Source organism: Camelus dromedarius, chromosome 17 (assembly GCF_036321535.1).
Source record: "Camelus dromedarius isolate mCamDro1 chromosome 17, mCamDro1.pat, whole genome shotgun sequence".
Taxonomy (NCBI): domain Eukaryota; kingdom Metazoa; phylum Chordata; class Mammalia; order Artiodactyla; family Camelidae; genus Camelus; species Camelus dromedarius.
Genome location: NC_087452.1, coordinates 7,658,868 through 7,682,488, shown reverse-complemented (window position 1 = coordinate 7,682,488; position 23,621 = coordinate 7,658,868). Strand labels below are relative to the sequence as shown.

Below are 23,621 nucleotides of genomic sequence, written 5' to 3'. Positions count from 1 at the left end.
TTCTCCTCTGAGGCTCCTCCAGCATCAGCCGTGGTCAGCCTGCAGTTCTTGACAGGGTGGCTCACTTGGTAGACACTAGGCATCCTCTCTGGTAGGAAACAGCAGTTCTATGAGGTCACTGGATAAACTGGATCCTCTAGGAAGAAATGTCCAGAAGGCAGATCCTCTGTCACCTCTAAAATCATCATCTGGGCAACCTTAGTAACAGGACTGTATGTTTCCTAGGGTCCTGTAACAAAGGACCACGGACTAGATGGCTTAAACAACAGAAATGTGTTGTCTCACAGCTCTGGTGGCTGGAGGTCCACTGGGTTGGCGGGGTTGGTTCCTTCTGAGGGCTGTGAGGGACGTTCTGCTCCGTGCCTCTCCGCCAGCTTCTGGTGGTCTGCTGGCCATCGCTCATGTCCCTTTTGGAAGAAACACCTCACCTCTGCCTTCATGTTGGCATGCCCTCTTGTACGTGTGCCTGTGCCCACATATAAGGGACCTATTGTAAGGTCCCCGTTTTATAAGGGAACTTAGATCTACTGAGTTAGAGGCCCGCCCTGCTCCAGTCTGACGTCATGTTAACGCATTCCATCTGCAATGACCCTGTTTCTAAACAAGGTCCATTGTGAGGCACTGGGGGATGAAGACTTCATGTATTGGGGAACTTGGGGGTTCACTTCAATCCATAAGGAGAATCAGATGCTTTACCATGTCAGGATCCCACATCACTCCTGTCTTACAGTAGCCCAGGTCTAAGAGCCTAAATGTCACCTTATATTTTTCACTTTCTAGAAACTGAAATGATAACTATGTGGCCTGCCTTTGGCTGGTGTAAAAGGTTCAGTGGTTGAGTAAGGAAGAGGTATCGTTGGACTGTCCCACCTCAACAATTATCAGGCTGTGCAGTTTTGAGTAAGTTTTAGAGCCTCAGCTTTCTTGTCTATAAATTGGAAATCCATCCTTCCAAGTCAGAGTATTGTGGCTGAAATCAAATAAAATGCAAAGAGAGATTGGAAAAGCTATAAAGCACACTAAATGTTATTTTTATCAGAGTTAATAAATACAAAACCAAGAAGAAACCCGGTCATTTAAAAATTTTTCTCATATCGATCAAAGTGTGTTTGAAATCAAGTATGCACCTTGGGTGGCAAATTCATCTCAGAAATGTCACCTGGAGTACAAATTAACTCTGGCTTTCCGTGGCTGTAGAACAGAGATCGTGTCCTGTTTCAGGTGTTCTTGTTAGCTTATTGAAGTTACATAGCTGAGGAAATAATTATTCTCTGTTGCAAGAGTAGCGTCTCGTATTCATAAAGACAGTAAGACATTTTCCTTTGGAGGCACAGGAAGGTCAGCATGACAGATACTCACGTGGTGTTAAAAGCGCAAAACCTCAGCTAGTCAGAGGCGAAAGCTGGTTGCTGAAGTTGCTGGAAACATTTCCACTTGTGTCTCAAGTTATATGCTCCCCATTGTATAAGTTTGCTGGGCTGCTTAACAAAGGACCACAGGCTAAGTGGCTTTTAAACAGAAGTATGTTCCCTCACAGTTCTGGACGTTGGATGTCGGAGAGGAAGGTGTCGGGCTGGCTTCTTCTGATGTATCTGTCCGTCCTCGGCTTTCCGAGAAATGGCCACCTGCCCCCTGTATCTTCCCCATGGTCTTCCTTCTGTTCATGCACGTGTGCACCCAAATTTCCTCTTATAAGGATATTGATCATATCAGATGAGGGCTCACCCAGATGACCTCATTGTGACTTAATTAGTTCTTTGATGACCTTCTCTCCAAATGCAGTTACATCCGGATGTACCTTGGTTTGTGGCTTCAACATGTGAATTTTGGGGGACACAAGTCAGACCATAACACTCAGCCCTCTGACCTCTCCAAATTCATTTCTTTCTCACAGACAAGACATATCTACCATTTTACTTTAGAATGCCAAAGCACAGCTCGCAAGATGTGTATAAAACCTGGGGCAGTTTTCCTTAAAATAACAAGATACTTAATGCCATTGTTACTTCCTCTTGAAATAGGTGGTGTATACTCACATTATATTATAGACAATAGCTAGTTTATCCAAAACATTTTCCTGAGGGCCTACTGTGTGCTAGCCCAGGGGCTCCGGCAGCATCTTCAGGTGAAATCCTCGCTCTGATAGCCTCGGTATATTTCACAACTTGCCCAACCCATGACTTTACAAAGAACGACAACCATTTATCCTTCATCTCCATGTCCTCAGTGCTTGGCACTTGGCACTCATTACAGACTGGTCCTCTTCCTCCTCCAGTTACTTATTAAAGGCTAATTGGCTGTAAATATTTTAATGCATTGAGGTAAAGAAAGTGTGAGACTAGGAATAGGTGGTATGCTGAAAACCTCACTCAGCTTAATTTCAACTGTAAAAAAAGGCAATTTCGACTAGAAATCTCTAAGAGAACTTCCCAGTGAATAATTAATAATGTTAGGTTTGGGAAATCAGAGAGGCCTTCCTGGAGGAGGAATTTGGGATTCATCACAGTGTGTGAGAGTTGCTTGAGGAACTTCTGGGCAGTAGAAGGATCATAAGTGATATCAGTCCTAGTGTGCTCCTAGAACTGGATCCAGCCCCAGCCACCTTGCTGGGATCTGAATCCAAGCATGCTGACCTCTCAGAACACGCAGAGGCATTATTCAGGCCACACAGTGACTACTTAGTCGTGTGTCACCGTTGACTCCTTAGATTACGAGTAGTGGTGGTTCTTTGTGTGTTTACCTTTAACTGCTGTCCTGTTCAGAGTAGGCATGAGGACAAATAGTCCACATCTGCAGCTACCCTACACCTCAAACTTGCAATCATCTAGGAAAAGGATGATGATAGGAAGGTAATAGATGGTATTATTTATAAAGGCTCTGTTAAGAAAGTGACTTGACTATCACAGCTTCCAACCTGTGGGCTTTGGGACAGCTGTTTCCATCGTTTAATAGCAGATTTACTCATGGAGCTGAAATTGCCTGAGAAACTCATCTCCTTGCAAGTGAGATTTTACTGTAATAGGCGGGACTTCTATGACCAAAACAGAGAATCAGGTAGAGTTGTGGATACGCTTGGGCTGCCATAACAAGATGCCATGAGGGTGGCTTAAACAGGAGACACTTACTTGCTCACAGTTCTGGAAGCTGGGGTTCTGAGAGGGAGCAGGGATAGTTTCTGGTCAGATCCCCCCTCTTGCCTTGTCTTCATGTGGCCTTTCCTCTGTTTGCACGTGGGGAGAGCTGTCTGCCGTCTCTTCCTTTCCTTAAAAGGACACAGTCCTATCTGATGAGGGCCCATCTTTATGACTTCATTTATCTTTAATTACCCCCTAAAAGACCCTACCTCCAAATACAGTCGCAGCAAGGGTTAGGGCTTCAACTCAAGAGTTTGGAAGGAACGCAGTTCAGTCCACAACAAGCTGAGGATGCAGAGCCTTGAGCACTGTCTTACGCCAGGCATCGTGTGGGCCAGGTAACCCGGCTTGCCATCGAAACTCTAAAATAATCTCTCAGAAGCCAGCACAGGTCTGAAAACATAGCTAAGCTTCTTGATTCTGTCTCAAAGATGAGAAAATAATTCTGCATTCCGTGTTTCCCCTCTCTCTCAGCCTAGTGCATTTTAAAATAGACTTGAAACCCAGGAAATTAGCACCTTCAGTTTATTCCCAGAGCAGATAGCTAATAAGCAGGGAAAATTAAAAATTTCAGCCAGCTCACTTTCGTGTTTTATAACACATACTACTTTGGCTTTGGAATAGTTTAATTTGAATTAATCATCAGACTCTCTTCAGAGTTAAAAATGAAGTGGTATTTAAAGTAGATTATATTGTTAGTATAATCTGACACCAAAAATTTAGCCTGAGGTGTGCAGTCAGACGTAAGCTTGATACTACGCATATTTTTGGCCTCCAGATTTCAGATGACAAGGGTGATTTCCAAGTTCACGGTTAAATGACTTGAGGGTGGGGGAAGACTCAGGAAAGCAAACCCCCTTAGGAACACAGATTACCGGGTGGAGGAATTCTTCACGTGTCCTGTTAAGCTAAAGAATCTTCCCTGAGATGTTTGATCAGACACAGGAAGTGTGACAGCAGAATCACACTGAGCTGCCCCAGTGTTTTCAGCAGCTGGCCACTGTTCTACCGATTTACTAAAGACTGTTGAGTGTCCAGTCATGTTTCAGTGATGACCTCCACCTTTGCTGAATATACCCACCACACTAACAATATTGCCAGACACACGTCCCCCTGGTTGGAGGAAGGGCAATGAGGGGAAAGGCATGGCTTCTATCAAAACATGGATTCGCTCTCATTTTGCTGACGACTTTGAGAAGTTGTGTGGAACTGGGAAGGCAGATGAGTCTTGTCCCTTGTGATGCATGAGAAGCTGGGCTCATCCTGTCTCCACTTTGGTAAACTGATCTCTGTTTCCAGTGAGAACATCTGACATTATCAGGAAAGCCAAGTAATCTCTTTATAGAAAGAAAACTATAATTCTTTATCAAGAACAGTGAAGCACCTGTCACATTTCTGAATTTCACAGACGTACAGGTCTCGGTGAAAAGTGCTGACCTGCAGGGAGTAGCTGCATATTCAGTATTACTCGGTATTCAGGGACGTTTGACGTATGGTACGTAATTTTCCATCTCTGTCCCATCGTCTTTGTTGCCACCAGGTGCCCAGTCCAGTAGGTAAGGGAGAATTTGTTCTTTTAAAATGATGATGTGACTTCTCCAGAAATGCCAAATACATTCATCACTGCAGCCGTGGGATGTTATAAAAGGGGAAATAATTGTGAAGCTCTCATTTTAGCCTCCTCTGGATCCATGGTCTGTTTCATAGTCGACTTCTTGCCAAACATTCTGGCAACTAGGTCAGAGACCATCAGTCTTTTCAGCTGTGGGGACCAGACAGCAGGAACGGAAGTGGCCCCTCCAGTGACACACTGCAGTGTAGGCAGGGCTGCACTGCTGCACCAGGCCACTAGAGGGCAGCCTACCTGCTGGTGCCCACCGTGCTGTCTGTCTGGGCCCTGCAGTCCTTATCTCTGGGGAAGTCGGGGTTAGTTAACAGTCTGTGGCTTTGTACGTGCCAAAGATTCCAACAGAGGAATGCTTGGTGCTTCAGGTACAAACAAACAGCCTGCAAAGGGGAGAACCAGAGACTCCTAGGCGAGGGCGCTTATTTGGATGAGCCATACCGTCGGAATGGGAATGCGATTCCTGGTGGAATCTCAGGTCTCCGCGTTTGGATAGCTTTTGCTGTTAGAGGCTTCACCTACTTTTTCTTCTCTACGTTACTCACTCATTCATCTGATAGGGTATTTTCTAGGTTCTGGGAGCCCAGATAAATGAGCCGGGGGGAAGGGACGGCTTTCATGAAGCATTCAGTGTAGTGGTCGAGCCAGACTCAGGTTTCTCAGGTTTGGCACTGTTGACATTTTGTGCTGGATAATTTATTGGCAGCGTGGCGGGGGGATAATTGCACTGTGCATTATAGGATATTAAGCCACATCCCTGGCTTCTCCCCACTGTTTGCCATTAGCATCCCCGTTGACCTGGCTGTGACACCACATGCCAAATATCCCTCGGGTGGGGGTAGAGACAAAATTGTCCCTGGTCCAACCAGGCTAAAATATAACAAAACTAACAAGTGCATATTTATGTATCTTTAAGTTATAATAAGGATCACAGTGGAAACAAATGTGGCACTAGCTGAGAGAGAAATTAATAGCATGGGGTTTAATTGAGGTTCGTTGGTTAGGGACAGTCTCTTTAAGGAGGTCATGTTTAAGATGAATATAGGAGTGTTCCAGAAAGAGCAAAGAGCAGCGTACAGGTCCTGCAGAGGAGAGAGCTTGACCCACTCATGGGTAAAGCAGGTGAGTGGAGAGGCTCGAGGGACCCCCCCAGGTCACATCAGGGAGGGCCTTGCGGACTACTTCAAGAGCAGCAGTTTTCCTGTGGTGCTGAAAATGTACTTGGCAGGGATAGAGTGGAGTAGAGGGTTCCGGCAGCATTATTACCTTCCATCTGTTACGTGAGGTCCTTCCGCATGTGGGACTTGTGCTAAGTGCCTATGTAGGGTACAAAGGGAATGAACAGGGGACCGGGGACAATAGGGAAGACTCTCATCTATAAAGGAAACTTAATAAACATGTACCAATGAAGATTGAAATAACCAAAAGCAAAACTTTAGTCCAATGACAGAAACAAATTCCTCAAACAGTAGTTATTTATAGGCATAATTATTTTAATGATTGTTGTTGAGCACAGTAACATTAACTGTGTTAAAAAAAAAAAAAAACAAAATTTAACAGGCGTAATTTTAAAGATCCTATTGGTTTTATTCAATGATTTAAGAATCGGGAAGCATCCACTGTAACAGATGGAAAGGAGCCCTGAGATGCTGTACAGAATGAAAGACTTTTAGGCAGAAGGGAGTGGGAAGAAGGAAGTTACACTATATACTCAGCAAAAAGCAGAATGGTTACATTGCGAGGTTACTTTCCCTGTAGCAGTCTGTTAGGAAGCTTACCAGCTTGTCCCAAGGACAACTTTGCCCAGAGAGTTGGGGTTTTCTTTTGGGCAATTACTGCAATATCTCCAAGAGGTAAGGAAGCGTTCCTGACCAGTGCCTCCTTTGCACTTAGGGGAAGAGTACTAGCCAGCTTAGCAGCGATCTGCTAAAGGAAGTGAATTTTGAATCATGGACATCTGGTAATTCTCATTTGGGTCTGTGGCTCAGGACTAGAAAGATGACACCAGGAAAATGTAAGGGTCTGTAGACCACAAGGGTGGCTCTAGTCTGCTTATCCTTGCCTTGCGTCCCTTTCTTTGTACAGAGACTAGATGCAAGGTTTGTTAGACAGGGATGTGGACCCTCAGGGTTAGGGAGCCGGCCACAAAAAACAGGGCTGAGTTTGTGTTCTAACACCTTTATGATGGTTTGATTCCTGTACAGCAAACTACACATATTTCAGATGTAGGATTTGACACATTTTGATAGATGTATACACCCAGGAAACCACCATCGCAATCTAGATAGCTAACATTTCCATCACTCTGCAGGAGGTGCAAATTTTGAATTCCCAATTTATCCCTTCCCATCCCTGTTATCCCCTAGTAACCGTAAGTCTGTTCTCTATGCTTCTGAGCCTGTTTCTGTTTTATAAATAAGTTCATTTGTGACTTTTTTTTAGAGTCCACATATAAGCAATATCATATGGTATTTTTCCTTCTCTTGCTGGCTTCACTTAGAATGACGATCGCCAGGTCCATCCATGTTGCTGCAAATGGCATTATGTTATTTTTTATGGCTGAGTAGTGTTCCATTGTATAAATATACCACAACTTTATCTGGTCATCTGTTGGTGGACATTTAGGTTGTTTCCGTGTCTTGGCTTTTGTAAATAGTGCTGCTGTGAACACTGGAGTGCCTGTGTCTTTCTGAATTACATTTCCCTCTGGATATGTGCCCAGGAGTGGTGGCTGGATCATATGGCAAGTCTATTTTTAGTTTCTTAAGGAACCTCCCTACTGGCTACATTCCCCATAGCAGCATAGGAGGGCGCCCTTTGCTCTGCACCCTCTCCAGCATTTGTTGTGTTTGGGCTTTTTCATGACAGCCCTTCTGACTGGCGTGAGGTGGTATCTCATTGTAGTTTGGTTTGTTAGAGAAATGCAGTTAGTGATGACGAGCATCTTTTTATGTGCTTCTTGGCCATCTGGATGTCTTCTTCGGAGAGATGTCTATTTAGGTCGTCTGCCCACTTTTGCACTGGGTTGCTTATTTTTTTAATATTAAGCTGCATGAGCTGTTTGTGTATTTTGGAAATTAGTCCCTTGTCAGTCACATCCTTTGTAAATATTGTCTGCCAGTCTGTAGGTTGTCTTTTTTGTTGATGGTATCCTTAGCTGTGCAAAAGCTTTTAAGTTTAATTAGATTAGATCTTGTTTACTTGTACTCTTACTTCCATTACTCTAGGAGCTGGTTTGAAAAAAAGATTGCTGTGATTTATGTCAAAGCGTGTTCTGCCTATGTTTTCCTCTAGGAGTTTTATAGTCTCTGTGTTAATCCATAGTCCAACTCCTAGAGTAATTGTTTATGTTGAGAAACTGAGGCATTGGCAGAATGACAGGATTACCAGAATCATGGCACATCCAACAGTAATTGGAAAGGTGGAATATCACTCACCCCTTGCAGTGGGCTGAGATACATGACCAATGGCGTTATCTTTCCAGGCCAGAGCAAGGAGGACAAAAAATCATACAGACCTTCATAGTGTCAGAAGTAGGAAAACGATGATCAGAGAGGGAAGAAGTGGAAAGAAATGGTTTTGATCTGACATCTTGGGAGGAAACCGTCTACCTCGATGTCCTAGTCAGTGTGAGTTTGAGGTCCCCAGCATTGGCAGAGCCGCCTTCACCTTGTCATTGGCAGGGGTGTCCGCAGTCCAGAATGCTTGGTACAGTCCCTTCCATGAAGCTCACTTTTGCAAAAGCATCAGAGTAAAACAGTAATAAAATCACAAGAGACTTTTTAAGGTAACTGGAAATACATAGTAACATCATAGCAGGACATATCAGAGTCCTAGGAATTTATACAATTTTAGAACATTTATATTAATAGCATGCATCCATACACATCTAAGAAGGGGTAGCATCACTTCTTATTATGTTTCTTTAATATGTAAGAAGATTATCAAATATTTTAACATCTGACCAAATGACAGATAAAATCTCTTGAGATTGCAGGGAACGTGCGTGAAATCTCAAAGTTGATTTGAAGTCAAATAGATCCTTGTTAGAATCTGATTTTGGGAAAACATTAAAAAGTTTGCACATTTGATTCCATAGGATCACAGACCACTACGAGAATACTTCATTATCGACTTAACCAAAATGTCAGTACTAGATGGTAAAGGCAAATAAGACACTTCGGTAGGTAGTTATAAAGGAAACTGGCCTCTTAATATTGAGAAGGCGGCTGCGTTTTCTTAAGTAGTCAAAGACCTGATAAAGACAAAATGAGGCACAGTACATCTCTCTAGTCCAGGTAGATTAAGAAACTTTCACAATCTCTGTCAAAATACCCAAAGCAGAGCAAGAACATTCTGTCATTTTTTTGTACCAGTGTACTTTTGCTATCAAACTCATTTTTTTAGCTTAAAGAAATCCGTCCCAATCAGAACTAGCTTGATCACACGTAAAATTCCTTTGTTACAAACCTTCTATTTAGTATTCATTCACATTTAGTCTTTTTTTCCAGTCTGGAACAAGCAGTCTACTTTATTAATGTTTCATAAATAGAAATAGTAAGTTGGGAAGAAAACTAAGTCATTGAAATTCTTAACCTTTAGACTCCATTCCTGGTGTAAACCAAGCAAGCAATTGTAGATTGGCATTCTGTGGACTTGCACATTTATAATTTCTAGAAATATATGTTTCATAGTAAATTATTCAGTGTGGTATAAAATATGTTTACTAGTAGATCAAAATACACATTTAGTTCCTCAGTAAAAGCAAGCCAAAAATGGATCAATTTATGTTCAGTAATTAATGTTTCAGTATTTTCCTATTTGGAAATAACCTAGCTATTTAATGAACAGCCATTATTTACCTTATTTCAGTATAACTGTAAGGTTTCAAGTTACTAAAAAAGATTATTAGAAACTTTGTCATGCTATAAAGCAATTATTGTTCAAGAGCTTATTTAAATTTTTTTCTTATATTCATTGAATTTACTTGTTCTGAACAATTACATTTAGATTACTCATGACAATTTCATGAGACATTAAACAGCTAACCATCATATCTTTCTTGCAAAAAGAAATTCTGTAACAGAGTAATGAGCTTGTTTGATGTTTAGGAAATCTAGGTAGACTATATTTAATGCTAATAATTGTAAATCACCTTGTTTTAATTAAACTGACAAAGTAGCTTTTGTTTCTTGAAGATTATCTTAGATCACATGAATCTGAAAAGCATTTGAGCTAGTTTTTATATTTCTGAGAGTATAAAAGCTTAATTAAGACAGTGTGTCTATAAGCCAATTCAATAGAGCTCTTTAGAAGTGAATTCGGGCAATACTATGTGCGGGTAGAAAAAGATCACATGCCTGTAACATACAGACGGATGCAAACAGATCTTATAGATTTCACTGTATAATATTAGCCCTTAATGTAAAACTCACTGGTTTATAAAAGAGCGGTTGGATACAAATTGTGTTTCTGGTAGATGGCGTACGCTAAGGTTACCTGCTCGGGTATTTTTAAGCCTTTCACTCATCAAAGACTTTCTTATAGGCCTAGTTTTCAAATAATCCTTCTGTTGTTATTTTTTCTTTCTGATCAGAATTATCATGATTCCTAGAGAAGATCAGGTAGAGCACTGACATCTCAGGTTCCACCAGGAAGGACGTAGTTCCTAAGTCCGGATCTTTCGCCCCATCTGCAAGCCCTTTGCAGTGCACGGGGAGGACGCGGGGCTGGCTGGTAGGTGGCAGTGGTAGAAAGGTAGGGTCCTGTGTATTTCTTCTGCAGCTGCCTTTCTGTCCTAGTAAATACTCCCTGTAGACGACAAGGAGCGTGGTCTTCTGTTCCTCCAACTCTTGGGTTCCAACCTGGGTGACATCACAGGCTGACCCACCCATCCAGCTACAGTCTTTGTATCAGGGAGAAGATCTTAACTAAGATAGATAGAAATCAAAAGATTCCGATGATCTTGATTTAGAGCTGCTTGTTTTTGGACTATTTTTCTTTACCTAGGTTCAATTTAGCTTAGGGGAGAAAGCTAAAACAGTTTTTATCTGAGCATGTTCTGAGGTTTCAGTTGGGACAAAAGGTATTCCTGGCAGTTCTGAACCACCCCATGGACACAAGTGGTACCCCTCCCTCCCCAGGCCCAGAGCTGCTCTCAAAGCTAACCAAGGATAACCAAGGGACAGAGGGAGAATGCCGCTGCGACCCAGAAACCGTGAGCAGGACCGTGAGTTAGGGTTGGGTAAGAGCACAAGTGGAGAACCACCCTCAGTTTCCAAGTTCTCAGGACACAAAATGAGACAGACAAGAAGGCAGTATCTATCCCCCAGGAGAGGGGTCTGGATTTCAAAAGGAAGGGACAATGTGAATTGTTACTGTCCTCTCAAGCAGGTAATACAGAGATTCGGGCAAGTGGACTCTGATGAGGATTCTCTCAGCTTTCCTCAGATCCCAGCTGCAGGCTCCAGAGTGAATGGGGTTTAAAGTAGAGAATGGATCCCCTGGAACCTTAACAGTTAAATACTTTTAAATAGCTAAAAGGGAAACTAAAATTAATCAATAATCTTGTAACAGTTTACTTTAGAAATCCCTCCAAGGGCAGATGTGGGGGTGCCTGTAAAGCCACTAGCTGGGAGGACTTTGGGGTACAGTCCTGTCTGTGCAGAGGGGAAAGGCAATCCAGGTAGAAGACGAGCAGACGGAGGGCAGAGGGGACTAGCATGAGTCACCTCAGTCTTAGGTACCTCTTGTGTCTGTAATTTCTGTTTTCATCGGCCTTCTGGTGACCTCTGCATGGCGATTCAGATGGGTATCCTATTCTGTGTGATTTGGGAGTTCTTGCGTTCAAGTGCACTTCGTACAGGAATAATGCTGTCTAACACTGAAATTCGAGGTTGTCTTAGTAAGAATTTGCCATTTTTGTAGACGTCTACAGCTTCCAGGACCACAGTTCTTAGACATAACGTTAACACTTGGGCCCAAAGGCAGTGCACTCATGTATCTGAAACTTGAAGGTACCATTTCTTCAGCTAAGCCTTGGGTCACTTGGATCCCAACTAATATACCTAAGAAGGATATGCCGGGGGGTTCAGGATCGTATGGTGTTTTAAAGTGTACCTTGTGGCATGCAAATTTTTTCGAGGTGAGGGGTGATTTTAGTGTCAATTTAATTCATCCTGTGACCAAATTACTCTAGCACTGGAGTCTAGGTGGCAAGCATTCTAAGTTTTTCAGGGCACAATCCATGCCCACAAGGTTTGGAGCTGTAGCTTCCAAGATTGGCATTAACAAGAGATCTGTTATTCTAAACTCATTAGTAACCGAGAAAGTGGATCTGTGGACACCAGAAGTAACCAAAGAAATGGTACTGTGGATTGGGCAAGAGAAGGCCTTAGGTGTGTACCAACAGTCACCCAATGTCACTGAACTGAGCCAGCAGACCCCACCACATGGGGACTGTGGGCTCACACAGGCTAGTGCTCGCTTACAGCCTACTGTCAGTCAGTCTAGGTCAGGAGCTCAGATCTGAGAGGGTCCTCAGAAAGGCTGACACAGACAGAATTCAAAGAGTTCTTTTATCATGGGTACCAATACCTGTATTTCCCGGTGTCCTCAAGGCCACTGGAAGTCTCCTTCAGATTCATCTACAGCCACAAACCTGTAAGTAAAAATTCAACAAACAAGTTTAAAGATCTTATTGACTTCATTCAGTAGTTCATGAATAGGGCAGCACTGAGAGACTGACACAGGGCCCAGGCCAGGCAGACGGGGAGCGAGAGGGGCAGAGAGTCCCTTCCCCCATCTCCTCTGTGGAAGCTTATCCAGATTTTGAAGATTCTGTACACAAACATCATTAGTTTGTAACAGATCTCTTGAAGAGCATAACATACTTATAATATGGCTAGCTGGAATTCATTATAGGTGTTCATTGCCCAGCAGAATTCTGTGATGGAAATGTTCCATACATGCACTGCTCAATATTATAGTCATATACTCACCAAGCACTTGAAATGGGACTGGTGGATATGAGTTACTAATTTTTATTGAAATTAAAGTAGCATATCTGTGTAATGGCTACCATGTAAGACAGCACAGCTACAGATAGTTTTCTGGAGGCAAAGTGAAAGGAAGAAGCCAGGAATGTGTAACCCTTAAAGCAACAAGTGGCAGTAGATGGGATCTGGAAATCCTACAAAGTAAACTCTGCAGATGTACATACATTCAGTCTCTGAAATGACTACAGAAGACTTCGGCTGAAGTCAAGCAGAACTTACTCTAACCCATCAAGAACTTTGAGGCAGAGGGCTGTCACAGCAGCCCGAGTCTTTAATGAAGTGGCATCTGTAATTAACTTTTCTAAATGGTATCATCACTGGGGTTTAACATGAAACGCATTATTTATTTCTCAACTGAAAGCTATAGACGGCCCTGCTGCCTTTCCATGCAGCATCGTCAGTTGATAATTGCTTCAATCCTTGGTGGGAGTTGTTCATGATGATCTAAGGCCCACAGTCCTCTGTGTAACACCATCCTGATCCAGAGCCAGACTTCCTGCAAATTTGTGTGAGCTAACTCACTCTGCAGTACATCTCACCGATTCATTATGAAACTATGCTACATTATCACAACAGGCAAATTTTAAGTATAGGTTATTTATCTTGATGCATGCTTAATTTTTCCTTGAAGTGCCCTCCGTAGCTCCTAGCCTTTCCTTCAGTCATGCTGAGATGATTGATAGAGATGCAGGAGTGACTCTTTTTGTCTCTCTCACTGTACTTCAACTACATGAAGACAAGGACTCTGTCCTTTTTATCTTTGTTTTCCTGAGTCTAATAACCCTCTGAACATTGTGAACACACTCCACATATTTGACAAATTAATACATACCTATTTTAAAAGATATACGAACAGTGGGTTGAGAACACTTTCAAGGGTCTGGTCTCAGTCAAGGTAATGAGCAGACATCTGCTCATCTGTATCAAGACAGCATCTATAGCACGACGGTAGCTGGAAAGACAAACCATGCAGGTTTGTATAAATGTTCTTCAGGAGTTTTAGCTTTTAAAAATGTGCACTAGACCCTTGGCATTCAACTAAGAGACAAGCCGATGCTTTGGAGACTCCCCTAATCACAGATGTCCCTTCAGTACGGAATATCCCTTCATGTAGTAGGTGTGCGTAGATGCAGAGAGAACCCCAGAGTCACGGTGAGATGAGTGCTAGGTATTCAGCTCTGCTCAGGCACTATGTAGTTAACTGACTGACTGACTCTCATACAAACCTCTGAGGGCACCAGGTTCACCAGCGCACCATGGGAAGAGGCCAACCCTGACTTCAGCTAGTGGGCCTGTTAGGGCTTCTGACGACTCAAGAAAACATTCAGCATTCTATCTACTAACACCAATGGTTTCTCTAAGATGTGATAATTTCCTCAAAGAGCATACTCTGATATGCTCCTTTCCCTTCATTATGGAAACAGCCCTTAACTTAGTGGTCATGGCACAACAATATTCCAGATGAATTTTTTCTTCAAATGGTTTCAAAAGGGAAGAGGACAGCAGTCATTGATTAGGGAGGAATAGTTGCAGACCCCCTCAAACAAGAATAGGTAATCTTCAAAAAGATGTATTAGATGTGTCTTGATCAGGATAGCCATTTTAAAAAGTCACATTCAGACAGCCATTTAATCAGGGAATACATGGTTTCCTTTGTTGAGCAGCTTTCCCCAAGAATAGCAGTTCTGCAGTGCAGGCACCACATACTATTAAAAGGAAATCAGTCAGTCCAAAAACTAAATTATACATTCTTTTCTAGTGCACATGGAACACTATCCAGAACAGATCACGTGCCAGGCCACAAAACAAGTCTCAACAAATTTGAGAACAGAAATGAAGCATTTTTCCACCCATAATAGTATGAAACTAGAAATCAATTACAGAAATAAAAATGGGAACAGAACAAATATAAGACGAAACAACATGCTGCTAAAAAACTAACGGGTCAAGGAAGAAATCAAAAAGGAAATCAGAAAATACCTCGAGAAGAAATGGAAACACAACACTCCAAAATCTGTGGAATGCAGCTAAAGTTTTAAAAGGAGAGTTTACCACAATACAGCCCTTCCTCAAGAAAGAAGAAAAGTCCCAAATAACCTAACCTACCACCTAAAGGAATTAGAAGAATAACAACAAACTAACTGCAAAGTCAGTAGAAGGAAATTATAAAGATGAGAGAGGAAATAAATAAAATAAACATTAAAAAGACAATAGAAATGATAAGTAAAACTGGTAAAACTTGAGGAATGAGGAAGATGGCGGAGTAGAAGGGCGCTCGTAGCTCACCCTCTCCCATAAATGCACCAAGACCCACATCCACAGACCCACTCAGCCAACCAGAGCACCTGCGGAACTCCGACAGAACATCGCCCTCTTCAAAAGATAAAGACCCAAAAATCCGGTAAGAGAAAGGAAAAAAGAAAGAACAAAAGGCAAAGCAGCGCGGGACGGGTCCCGCGGGGAGGGAGCGGCAAAGGAGGACTGGCGCTCGCTCGCTGGGTCTCCCCTCTCCCACTGAGAGGCCAGCGGGACAGAGGGGGAGCCTCCGAGGCTCGGATCTGTACAGAGCAGCCCTTGACTAACAGAACTAAGTTAAATGGGCACAGAGCGTCCCCCCGACACCCAGCCTGAGACGCGGGCCGGCAGCGGCGGGCAGGGCCAGGCTGCCCAAGCCGGGCGGAGGACGGAAGTGGCTGCACGGAGGCAGCCCCGGGGGAACGCAAGGGGCTGCGCGCCGTGGCTGTGGGTGCACAGGGCAGAACAACCTGGGCCCTCCATGAAACAGCAAGGTTGATGTGCTCTCGGGGGAAGGGTGCACACCCCCATCTCTGAAAACCCGCGGAAAGTTTTCGGGGGAAGAGAGGCGGGGCTCAGGCACAGCCGCCATATCCTCCACGCTTAGCACCCAGGCGGGGGCGAAACCTGCATCTGCACCGAAGGGCTTAGCAGCCTCAAAGGCCAGACTGAGACTGGCCTGCAGCCCGGGGCAGATAGGATCCTTCCATCCTGGTCCCTCAGAGAACTTGCTCCACAAAGACAAACAAGGAGCTGGGTTTTGGCTCGGAGCAGGGACAGGGCTGTCCCTCGGTCTTCCCCGAGCCCACCCGCGGAGCGCCGACCAGGGCGGAGCGCGCAGCCGCACAGAGCAGCGGAGCTACCGGCGGCGGCGGTGCAGGGAGAGCGAGAGCGGCCCCCCTGCCTTTGGGGCCGGAACACAGCCCCTGACCGAGGTGCTGGGAGGGGGCACGACCCGCCCTCCTACCCAGCCAGTCTGCAACATCTGACTGTGGCATCCGGAGGGGCAGCGACCCGCCCGCCCACAGCAGAGAGCTGCACCTGACCCAGTGTTAGGAGGAGGCGCGATCGGCTTGCCGACAGGTGCTGGGAGCAGCACAGAAGAGGGCGCCAACGGAGGGCCTCTGAAAACAGCAAGCTGAGCTTCCAAAACAGGACGAAGACAGAAAGACTTCACATTAAAAACACACAGACTCCAGGAGAACACCGACAAACCCCCCCCCCTTTTTTTTTTAAATCATCTGTTTTTACCTGTTCTATTTTCTACTACCCTCTTAATTTTTACTTCTTAATTCATTTCTATTTCTCTTGGGTTTTGATGTCCTGTTATTGATTAGACACAGGTTTCAAATACATCTATTCATCTTCCCCCCTCCTTTTTTTTTAAAAATTTTAAAAGGACATCTCAACCCGATTAATAGTCTGCTTCAACTCACTCTTCTATTATTCATTATACACTGTTTTCAAACCTTCTTTCTCCCTTCTTTTAAAATTCTTTCTCTCTCTCTCTTACCTTTTTTCTCTAAGTCTTATTCCTACATAGGCATTGGATAAGCTCATTAAGGACCAAAACAGACAACTGATACTCCATAAACCACAGTGCCATAGAGGTATGAGCAAGATAAAGAAGCAGAGAAACCATTCCCAATTAAAAGAACAAGAGAAACCCCCTGAAAGAAAGATCAATGAAATAGATATCGATAGCCTACTAGATCAAGATTTCAAAAAAGGAGTGATCAAATTGCTGACGGAATTAAAAGAGATAGTGTTTAGAGATATAAAATATGTCAAAAATGAAATTGAAGCTATAAAGAAGAGCCAAGTAGAATGGGTAAACTCATTGACAGAGATGAGGAATGATCTAATAGCTGTGCAAAGCTGACTAGATAATGCAGAGAAACGAATTAGTGATCTAGAAGACAGGGCAATAGAAAGCACCCATTCAGAAGAACTACAAGAGAAGCAAATAAAAAATAATGAAAATAGCATAAGGGACCTATGGGATAATATAAAGCGTCCCAATCTTCGCATAATAGGGGTCCCAGAAGGAGAAGAAAGATCAAAGGGGATTGAAAAGGTTTTTGAAGAAATCATGACTGAAAACTTCCCAAACTTAAAGAAGGAATCAGATATCCAAGTACAGGAAGCTCAGAGGGTCCCAAACAGGAAGAACCCAAATAGACCCACACCAAGACATATCATAATCAAGATGGCCAGAGTCAAGGATAAAGAAATGATTCTAAAGGCAGCAAGAGAAAAGCAAAGAGTAAGTTACAAGGGAACCCCCATAAGGCTCTCAGCTGACTTCTCTACACAAACACTACAGGCCAGAAGGGAGTGGCAAGATATATTCAAAGCACTGAATGAAAAAAAGATGCAGCCTAGGATACTTTACCCAGCAAGGCTATCCTTTAGGATAGAAGGAGAAATAAAGAGTTTCACAGACAAGAAAAAGCTGCAGGAGTTTAGCAAAACTAAACCCATGCTAAAAGAAATATTGAAAGGTCTATTCTAAATAGAAAAGAAGCAGGATGCTACAGCAATGAGAAACTCACAACTGGAAACGTGGTAACTCATGAATTACAAATAAAGTAAACACGAAATTATAAAAGAAGACATACAAATCACTGACAGTGGGAGAGGGAGGCAGGGAAATAAATATAGAATATATTTTTTTCTTTCTTTTAAAAAAATTTTTTAACAGTAGGATGGGTTTGAGATCATGTTACTATCAGTTTAATAAAAGCAGTTATAGTAATGGGCTAATAGATTTACAAAAAATGGTAACCACAAGCCAAAAGTTTACAACGGAGTCACAAAAATTAAATAAAATCCATGATAATACAAAGGAAAATTACCAAACCACAAAAGGAAGAAGAAAGGAACAAAGAGGATATACCAATTCAACTGCAAAGATAAGTTCAAAATGGCAATAAACACACATCTATCATTAATTACTGTAAATGTTAATGGACTAAATGCTCCAGTCAAAAGACACAGAGTGGCAGACTGGATAATAAAGCAAGAACCTTCAATATGCTGCATACAAGAGACCCACTTTAGGGAGAAGGACACATATAGATTGAGAGTGAAAGGATGGAAAAGGATATTCCATGCAAATGGAAAAGCCAAAAAAGCAGGTGTTGCAGTACTGATTTCAGACAAAACAGACTTTAAAACAAAGGCCATAAAGAAAGATAAAGAAGGACATTTTATAATGATTAAAGGAGTGATACAAGATGAGGATATTACACTCGTTAATATATATGCACCCAATATAGGAGCACCTAAGTACATACAAGAATTACTAACAGAGATAAAGGGGGATATTGATGGGAATACAATCATAGTTGGAGATTTTAACACCGCATTAACATCACTAGACAGATCTTCCAGACAGAAAATAAACAAGGCAACAGAGAAATCAAATACTACAATAGAAAAACTAGATTTGGTGGATATTTTCAGAGCATTACACCCCCCAAAAATAGGATGTACATTCTTTTCAAGTGCACGTGGAACATTTTCCAGGATCGATCATGTACTTGGGCACAAAAGAAACCTCAACAGTTTTAAGAAGATAGAAATTATCTCAAGCATCTTTACTGACCACAATGCCATGAAACTGGAATTCAACAACAGAAAAACAAAGGAGAAAAAAAAGAAAGCATGGAGATTAAACAATATGTTATTGAAAAAACAATGGGTCAATGAGGAAATCAAAGCTGAAATTAAAAAATACCTTCAGACAAATGATAATGAAAGCACAACCACTCAAAACCTATGGGACACAGCAAAGGCAGTGCTAAGAGGGAAGTTTATAGCGATACAAGCCTTCCTCAAAAAAGAACAATAATCTCAAATAAACAAGTTAACCCACCACCTGAATGAATTAGAAAAAGAAGAACAAAAAGCCCCAAAAAGCAGCAGAAGGAAGGAAATAATAAAGATCAGAGAGGAATTAAATACAATAGAGATTAACAAGACCACAGAAAAAATCAACCAAACCAAAAGCTGGTTTTTTGAAAAAGTAAATAAAATCGACAAACCTCTGGCCAAACTCACAAAGAAGAAAAAAGAGAGAGCACAAATTAGCAAAATAAGAAAGGAAAATGGAGAAATTGCAACAAACAAAATAGAAATACAGAATATCATACGAGAATATTATGAAAAACTGTATGGAATCAAACTGGATAACCTAGAGGAGATGGACAAGTTTCTGGAAACATACTGTCCACCAAAACTGAATCAAGAGGAATCTGAACACTTGAACAATCCAATCACTAGAAAGGAAATAGAAATGGCAATTAAAAACCTCCCTACAAATAAAAGTCCAGGACCGGACAGCTTCACCGGGGAATTCTACCAAACATACAAAGAAGAACTCATACCAGTCCTTCTCAAACTCTTCCAGACGATTGAAAAGGAGGGAATACTCCCAAACTCATTCTGTGAAGCCACCATCACCCTGATACCAAAACCAGGCAAAGACACTACAAAAAAAGAGAATTATAGGCCAATATCACTGATGAACATAGACGCCAAAATCCTCACCAAAATTTTAGCAAATAGAATCCAACAACACATAAAAAAGATTATACATCATGACCAAGTGGGGTTCATCCCAGGGACACAAGGCTGGTTCAACATACGCAAGTCAATCAGTGTAATACATCACATCAACAAGAGAAAGGACAAAAACCACATGATCATCTCAATCGATGCAGAAAAAGCATTTGATAAAATTCAACACCCATTTATGATAAAAACTCTCGCCAAAGTGGGTATAGAGGGAACATATCTCAACATAATAAAAGCTATATATGACAAACCTACAGCCAGCATAGTACTCAACAGTGAAAAACTCAAAAGCTTCCCACTAAAATCTGGGACAAGACAAGGATGCCCACTATCACCACTCCTATTCAACATAGTCCTGGAAGTCCTAGCCACAGCAGTCAGGCAAGAGAAAGAAATAAAAGGGATCCAAATGGAAAAGAAGAGGTAAAAGTGTCATTATATGCTGATGACATGTTACTATATATAGAAAACCCTAAAAGGTCCACACAAAAGCTACTAGAGCTGATTGAAGAATTCAGCAAGGTAGCAGGTTACAAAATTAACGTTCAAAAATCAGTTGCATTTCTTTACACTAACGATGAATCAACAGAAGAAGAAAGTAAAGAAACAATCCCCTTTAAAATAGCACCCAAAGTAATAAAATATCTGGGAATAAATCTAACCAAGGAGGTGAAAGAATTATACACAGAAAACTATAAACCACTGAGGAAGGAAATTAAAGAAGACTTTAAAAAATGGAAAGATATTCCATGCTCTTGGATTGGAAGAATCAATATTGTTAAAATGGTCACACTGCCCAAGGCAATCTACAGATTTAATGCAATCCCTATCCAATTACCCAGGACATATTTCACAGAACTAGAACAAATCATAACAAAATTTATATGGAACCATCAAAGACCTGGAATTGCCAAAGCATTACTGAAGAGAAAGAAAGAGGCTGGAGGAATAACTCTCCCAGACTTCAGACAATACTATAGAGCTACAGTCATCAAGACAGCATGGTATTGGTACCAAAACAGACATATAGACCCATGGAACAGAATAGAGAGCCCAGAAATGAACCCACAAGCTTTTGGTCAACTAATCTTCGACAAAGGAGGCAAGAATATACAATGGAATAAAGACAGTCTCTTCAGCAAATGGTGTTGGGAAAACCGGACAGCAGCACGTAAAACAATGAAGGTAGAAGACTCTCTTACACCATATACAAAAATCAACTCAAAATGGATCAAAGACTTAAACATAAGACAAGATACAATAAACCTCCTAGAGGAAAACATAGGCAAAACATTATCTGACATACATTTCAAAAATTTTCTCCTAGAAGAAATAAAAGCAAGAATAAACAAATGGGACCTAATGAAACTTACAAGCTTCTGCACAGCAAAGGAAACCAGAAGTAAAACAAGAAGAAAACCTACAGAATGGGAGAAAATTTTTGCAAGTGAAACCGACAAAGGCTTGATCTCCAGAATATATAAGCAGCTCATACGACTCAATAAGAAAAAAATAAACAACCCAATCCAAAAATGGGCAGAAGACCTAAGCAAGCAATTCTCCAAGGAAGACATACAAATGATCAAAAGACACATGAAAAAATGCTCAATATCACTAATTATCAGAGAAATGCAAATCAACACTACAATGAGGTATCACCTCACACCAGTCAGAATGGCCGTCATTCAAAAATCCACAAATGACAAATGCTGGAGAGGCTGTGGAGAAAGGGGAACCCTCCTACACTGCTGGTGGGAATGCAGTTGGGTGCAGCCACTATGGAAAACAGTGTGGAGATTCCTCAAAAGACTAGGAATAGACTTACCATATGACCCAGGAATCCCACTCCTGGGCTTGTATCCAGAAGGAAATCTACTTCAGGATGACACCTGCACCCCAGTGTTCATAGCAGCACTATTTACAATAGCCAAAACATGGAAACAGCCTAAATGTCCATCAACAGGTGACTGGATAAAGAAGAGGTGGTATATTTATACAATGGAATACTACTCAGCCATAAAAACCGACAACATAATGCCATTTGCAGCAACATGGATGCTCCCGGAGAATGTCATTCTAAGTGAAGTAAGCCAGAAAGAGAAAGAAAAATACCATATGAGATCGCTCATATGTGGAATCTAAAAAACAAAAACAAAAACAAACAAACAAACAAAAACAAAGCGTAAATAAAGGACAGAAACAGACTCACAGACAGAGAATACAGACTTGTGGTTACCAGGGGGGTGGAGGGTGGGAAGGGATAGACTGGGATTTCAAAATCGTAGAATAGACTACACTGTATAGCACAGGGAAATATACACAGAATGTTGTGATAACTCACAGAGAAAAAAATGTGACAATGAGTGTGTATATGTCCATGAATGACTGAAAAATTGTGCTGAACACTGGAATTTGACACAACATTGTAAAGTGATTATAAATCAATAAAAAATGTTAAAAAAAAAAAAAAAACTTTGCTCAAAAAAAAAAAACCCCAAAACTGGTAAAACTTTAGCCAGGCTCACCAAGAAGGAAAAAGAAGCCAAATAAACACAGTAAGAAATGAAATTGGAGAAATAACAATGGATCCACAGAGATGCAAATAAATAAATACATACACACATAAATGTAAGAATACAAAGAACAGTTATATGCAACCAACTGCACAATGTAGAAGAAATGGACAAATTTCTAGAAACATACAACCTACTGAGACAACCTACTCAGAAGCAAGACGACACAGATAATTTGAACCAACAAATCACATGAACTGGTTGATTTTGTTATTTAAAAGAATCAAAAAGCCTTGCAGCAAAAAGTACAGGAGTGGATAGCTTCACATGTGAATTCATCAAACATATAAAAAAGAAGTAATACCTGTCTTTCTTAAACTATCCCCAAAAAACTGAAGAGGATAGAACACTTTCATACTCATTCTGTGAGCCATCATATCCCTGATGCCGAACCCAGACAAAGACATGAGAGAGAGAGAGAGAGAGAGAATTACAGACCAAATCTCTGAGTATAGTTACAAAAACCCTCAAGAAAATATTAGCAAATCTAATTCAACAATAAAAAAAAAGATCATATACCATGACCAAGTGGGATTTCTCCCAAGAATGCAAGGAGAGTTCAAAATTGCAAATAAATTGGTGCAATACACTATTAACAGTAGAAAGATAGAAACCACATGATAATCTCAATAGATACAATAAAAAGCATTTGACAAAATTCAACATCCAGTCATGATAAAAACTCTTATCAAAGTTGGTATAGAGGGTTCACCTCAACATAATGAAGGCCATTTACGACAAACACACAGCCAACATGATACTCAATGGTAAAAAAAAAAGCTGAAAGCCTCTCCTCTAAATTCAAAAACAAGACAAGGACTCCCCCACTTCTGTCACTTCTTTTTAACATATTAGAAGTCCCAGCCCCAGCAAAGATTAGGAAAAGAAAGAAAATGCACCCAGACTGGAAAGAGAGAAGTGAACGTGTCACTAGTTGCAGACGACACGGCATTTCACACAGCAAGCCGCAACGCCCCCACCAGAAAACTGCTAGAACTAATAAATGAGTTCAGCAAAGGGGCCAGATTCAAGATTAACATGCAGAAACCTGTTACTTTTCAGTACACTAATAATGAACTATCAGAATGAGAAAGTAAAAAGTTCCCATTTAAAATCACATCCGAAAGAATTAAATACCTAGGGCTAAACTGAACGAAGGAGGGGCAAGATTTATACTCTGAAAACGAAATACTGCAGGAAATTGAAAATGACACAAAGAAATGGAAAGACTTCACGCTCTTGGATTGGAGGAGTTAACAGTGTTAAAATGGCCATGCCACGACTTCGAATGGGGTACAATACGCAAAAATGCGGAAGCACTATGCTGCACACCTGAAACTTAAATAATATTGTAAGT

At 41.5% G+C, this 23,621-nt stretch overlaps 1 protein-coding gene and 1 long non-coding RNA gene across 22 annotated transcripts in view; one reads left to right on the top strand and one right to left on the bottom strand.

Moving 5' to 3' along the window:
* Positions 1–23,621, top strand: part of GRM7 (glutamate metabotropic receptor 7) — a 770,235-nt gene that overhangs the window by 649,677 nt on the left and 96,937 nt on the right. Inside the window, exon 10 of one of the 21 annotated variants that reach the window (XM_031470780.2) lies at positions 14,575–15,381. The exons of the other annotated variants lie outside the window; for them this stretch is intronic. Coding sequence (XP_031326640.1) covers positions 14,575–14,640 — 66 coding nt within the window. The 3' untranslated portion in view covers positions 14,641–15,381. Of the gene's footprint in view, positions 1–14,574; positions 15,382–23,621 lie in introns of those variants that run through there. 21 annotated transcript variants of the gene reach the window in all.
* Positions 12,371–23,621, bottom strand: part of LOC135323334 (uncharacterized) — a 669,673-nt gene continuing 658,422 nt past the window's right edge. The window contains exon 6 of the long non-coding RNA XR_010384786.1: positions 12,371–12,418. This is a non-coding gene — a long non-coding RNA (uncharacterized LOC135323334). The remainder of the gene's footprint in view (positions 12,419–23,621) is intronic.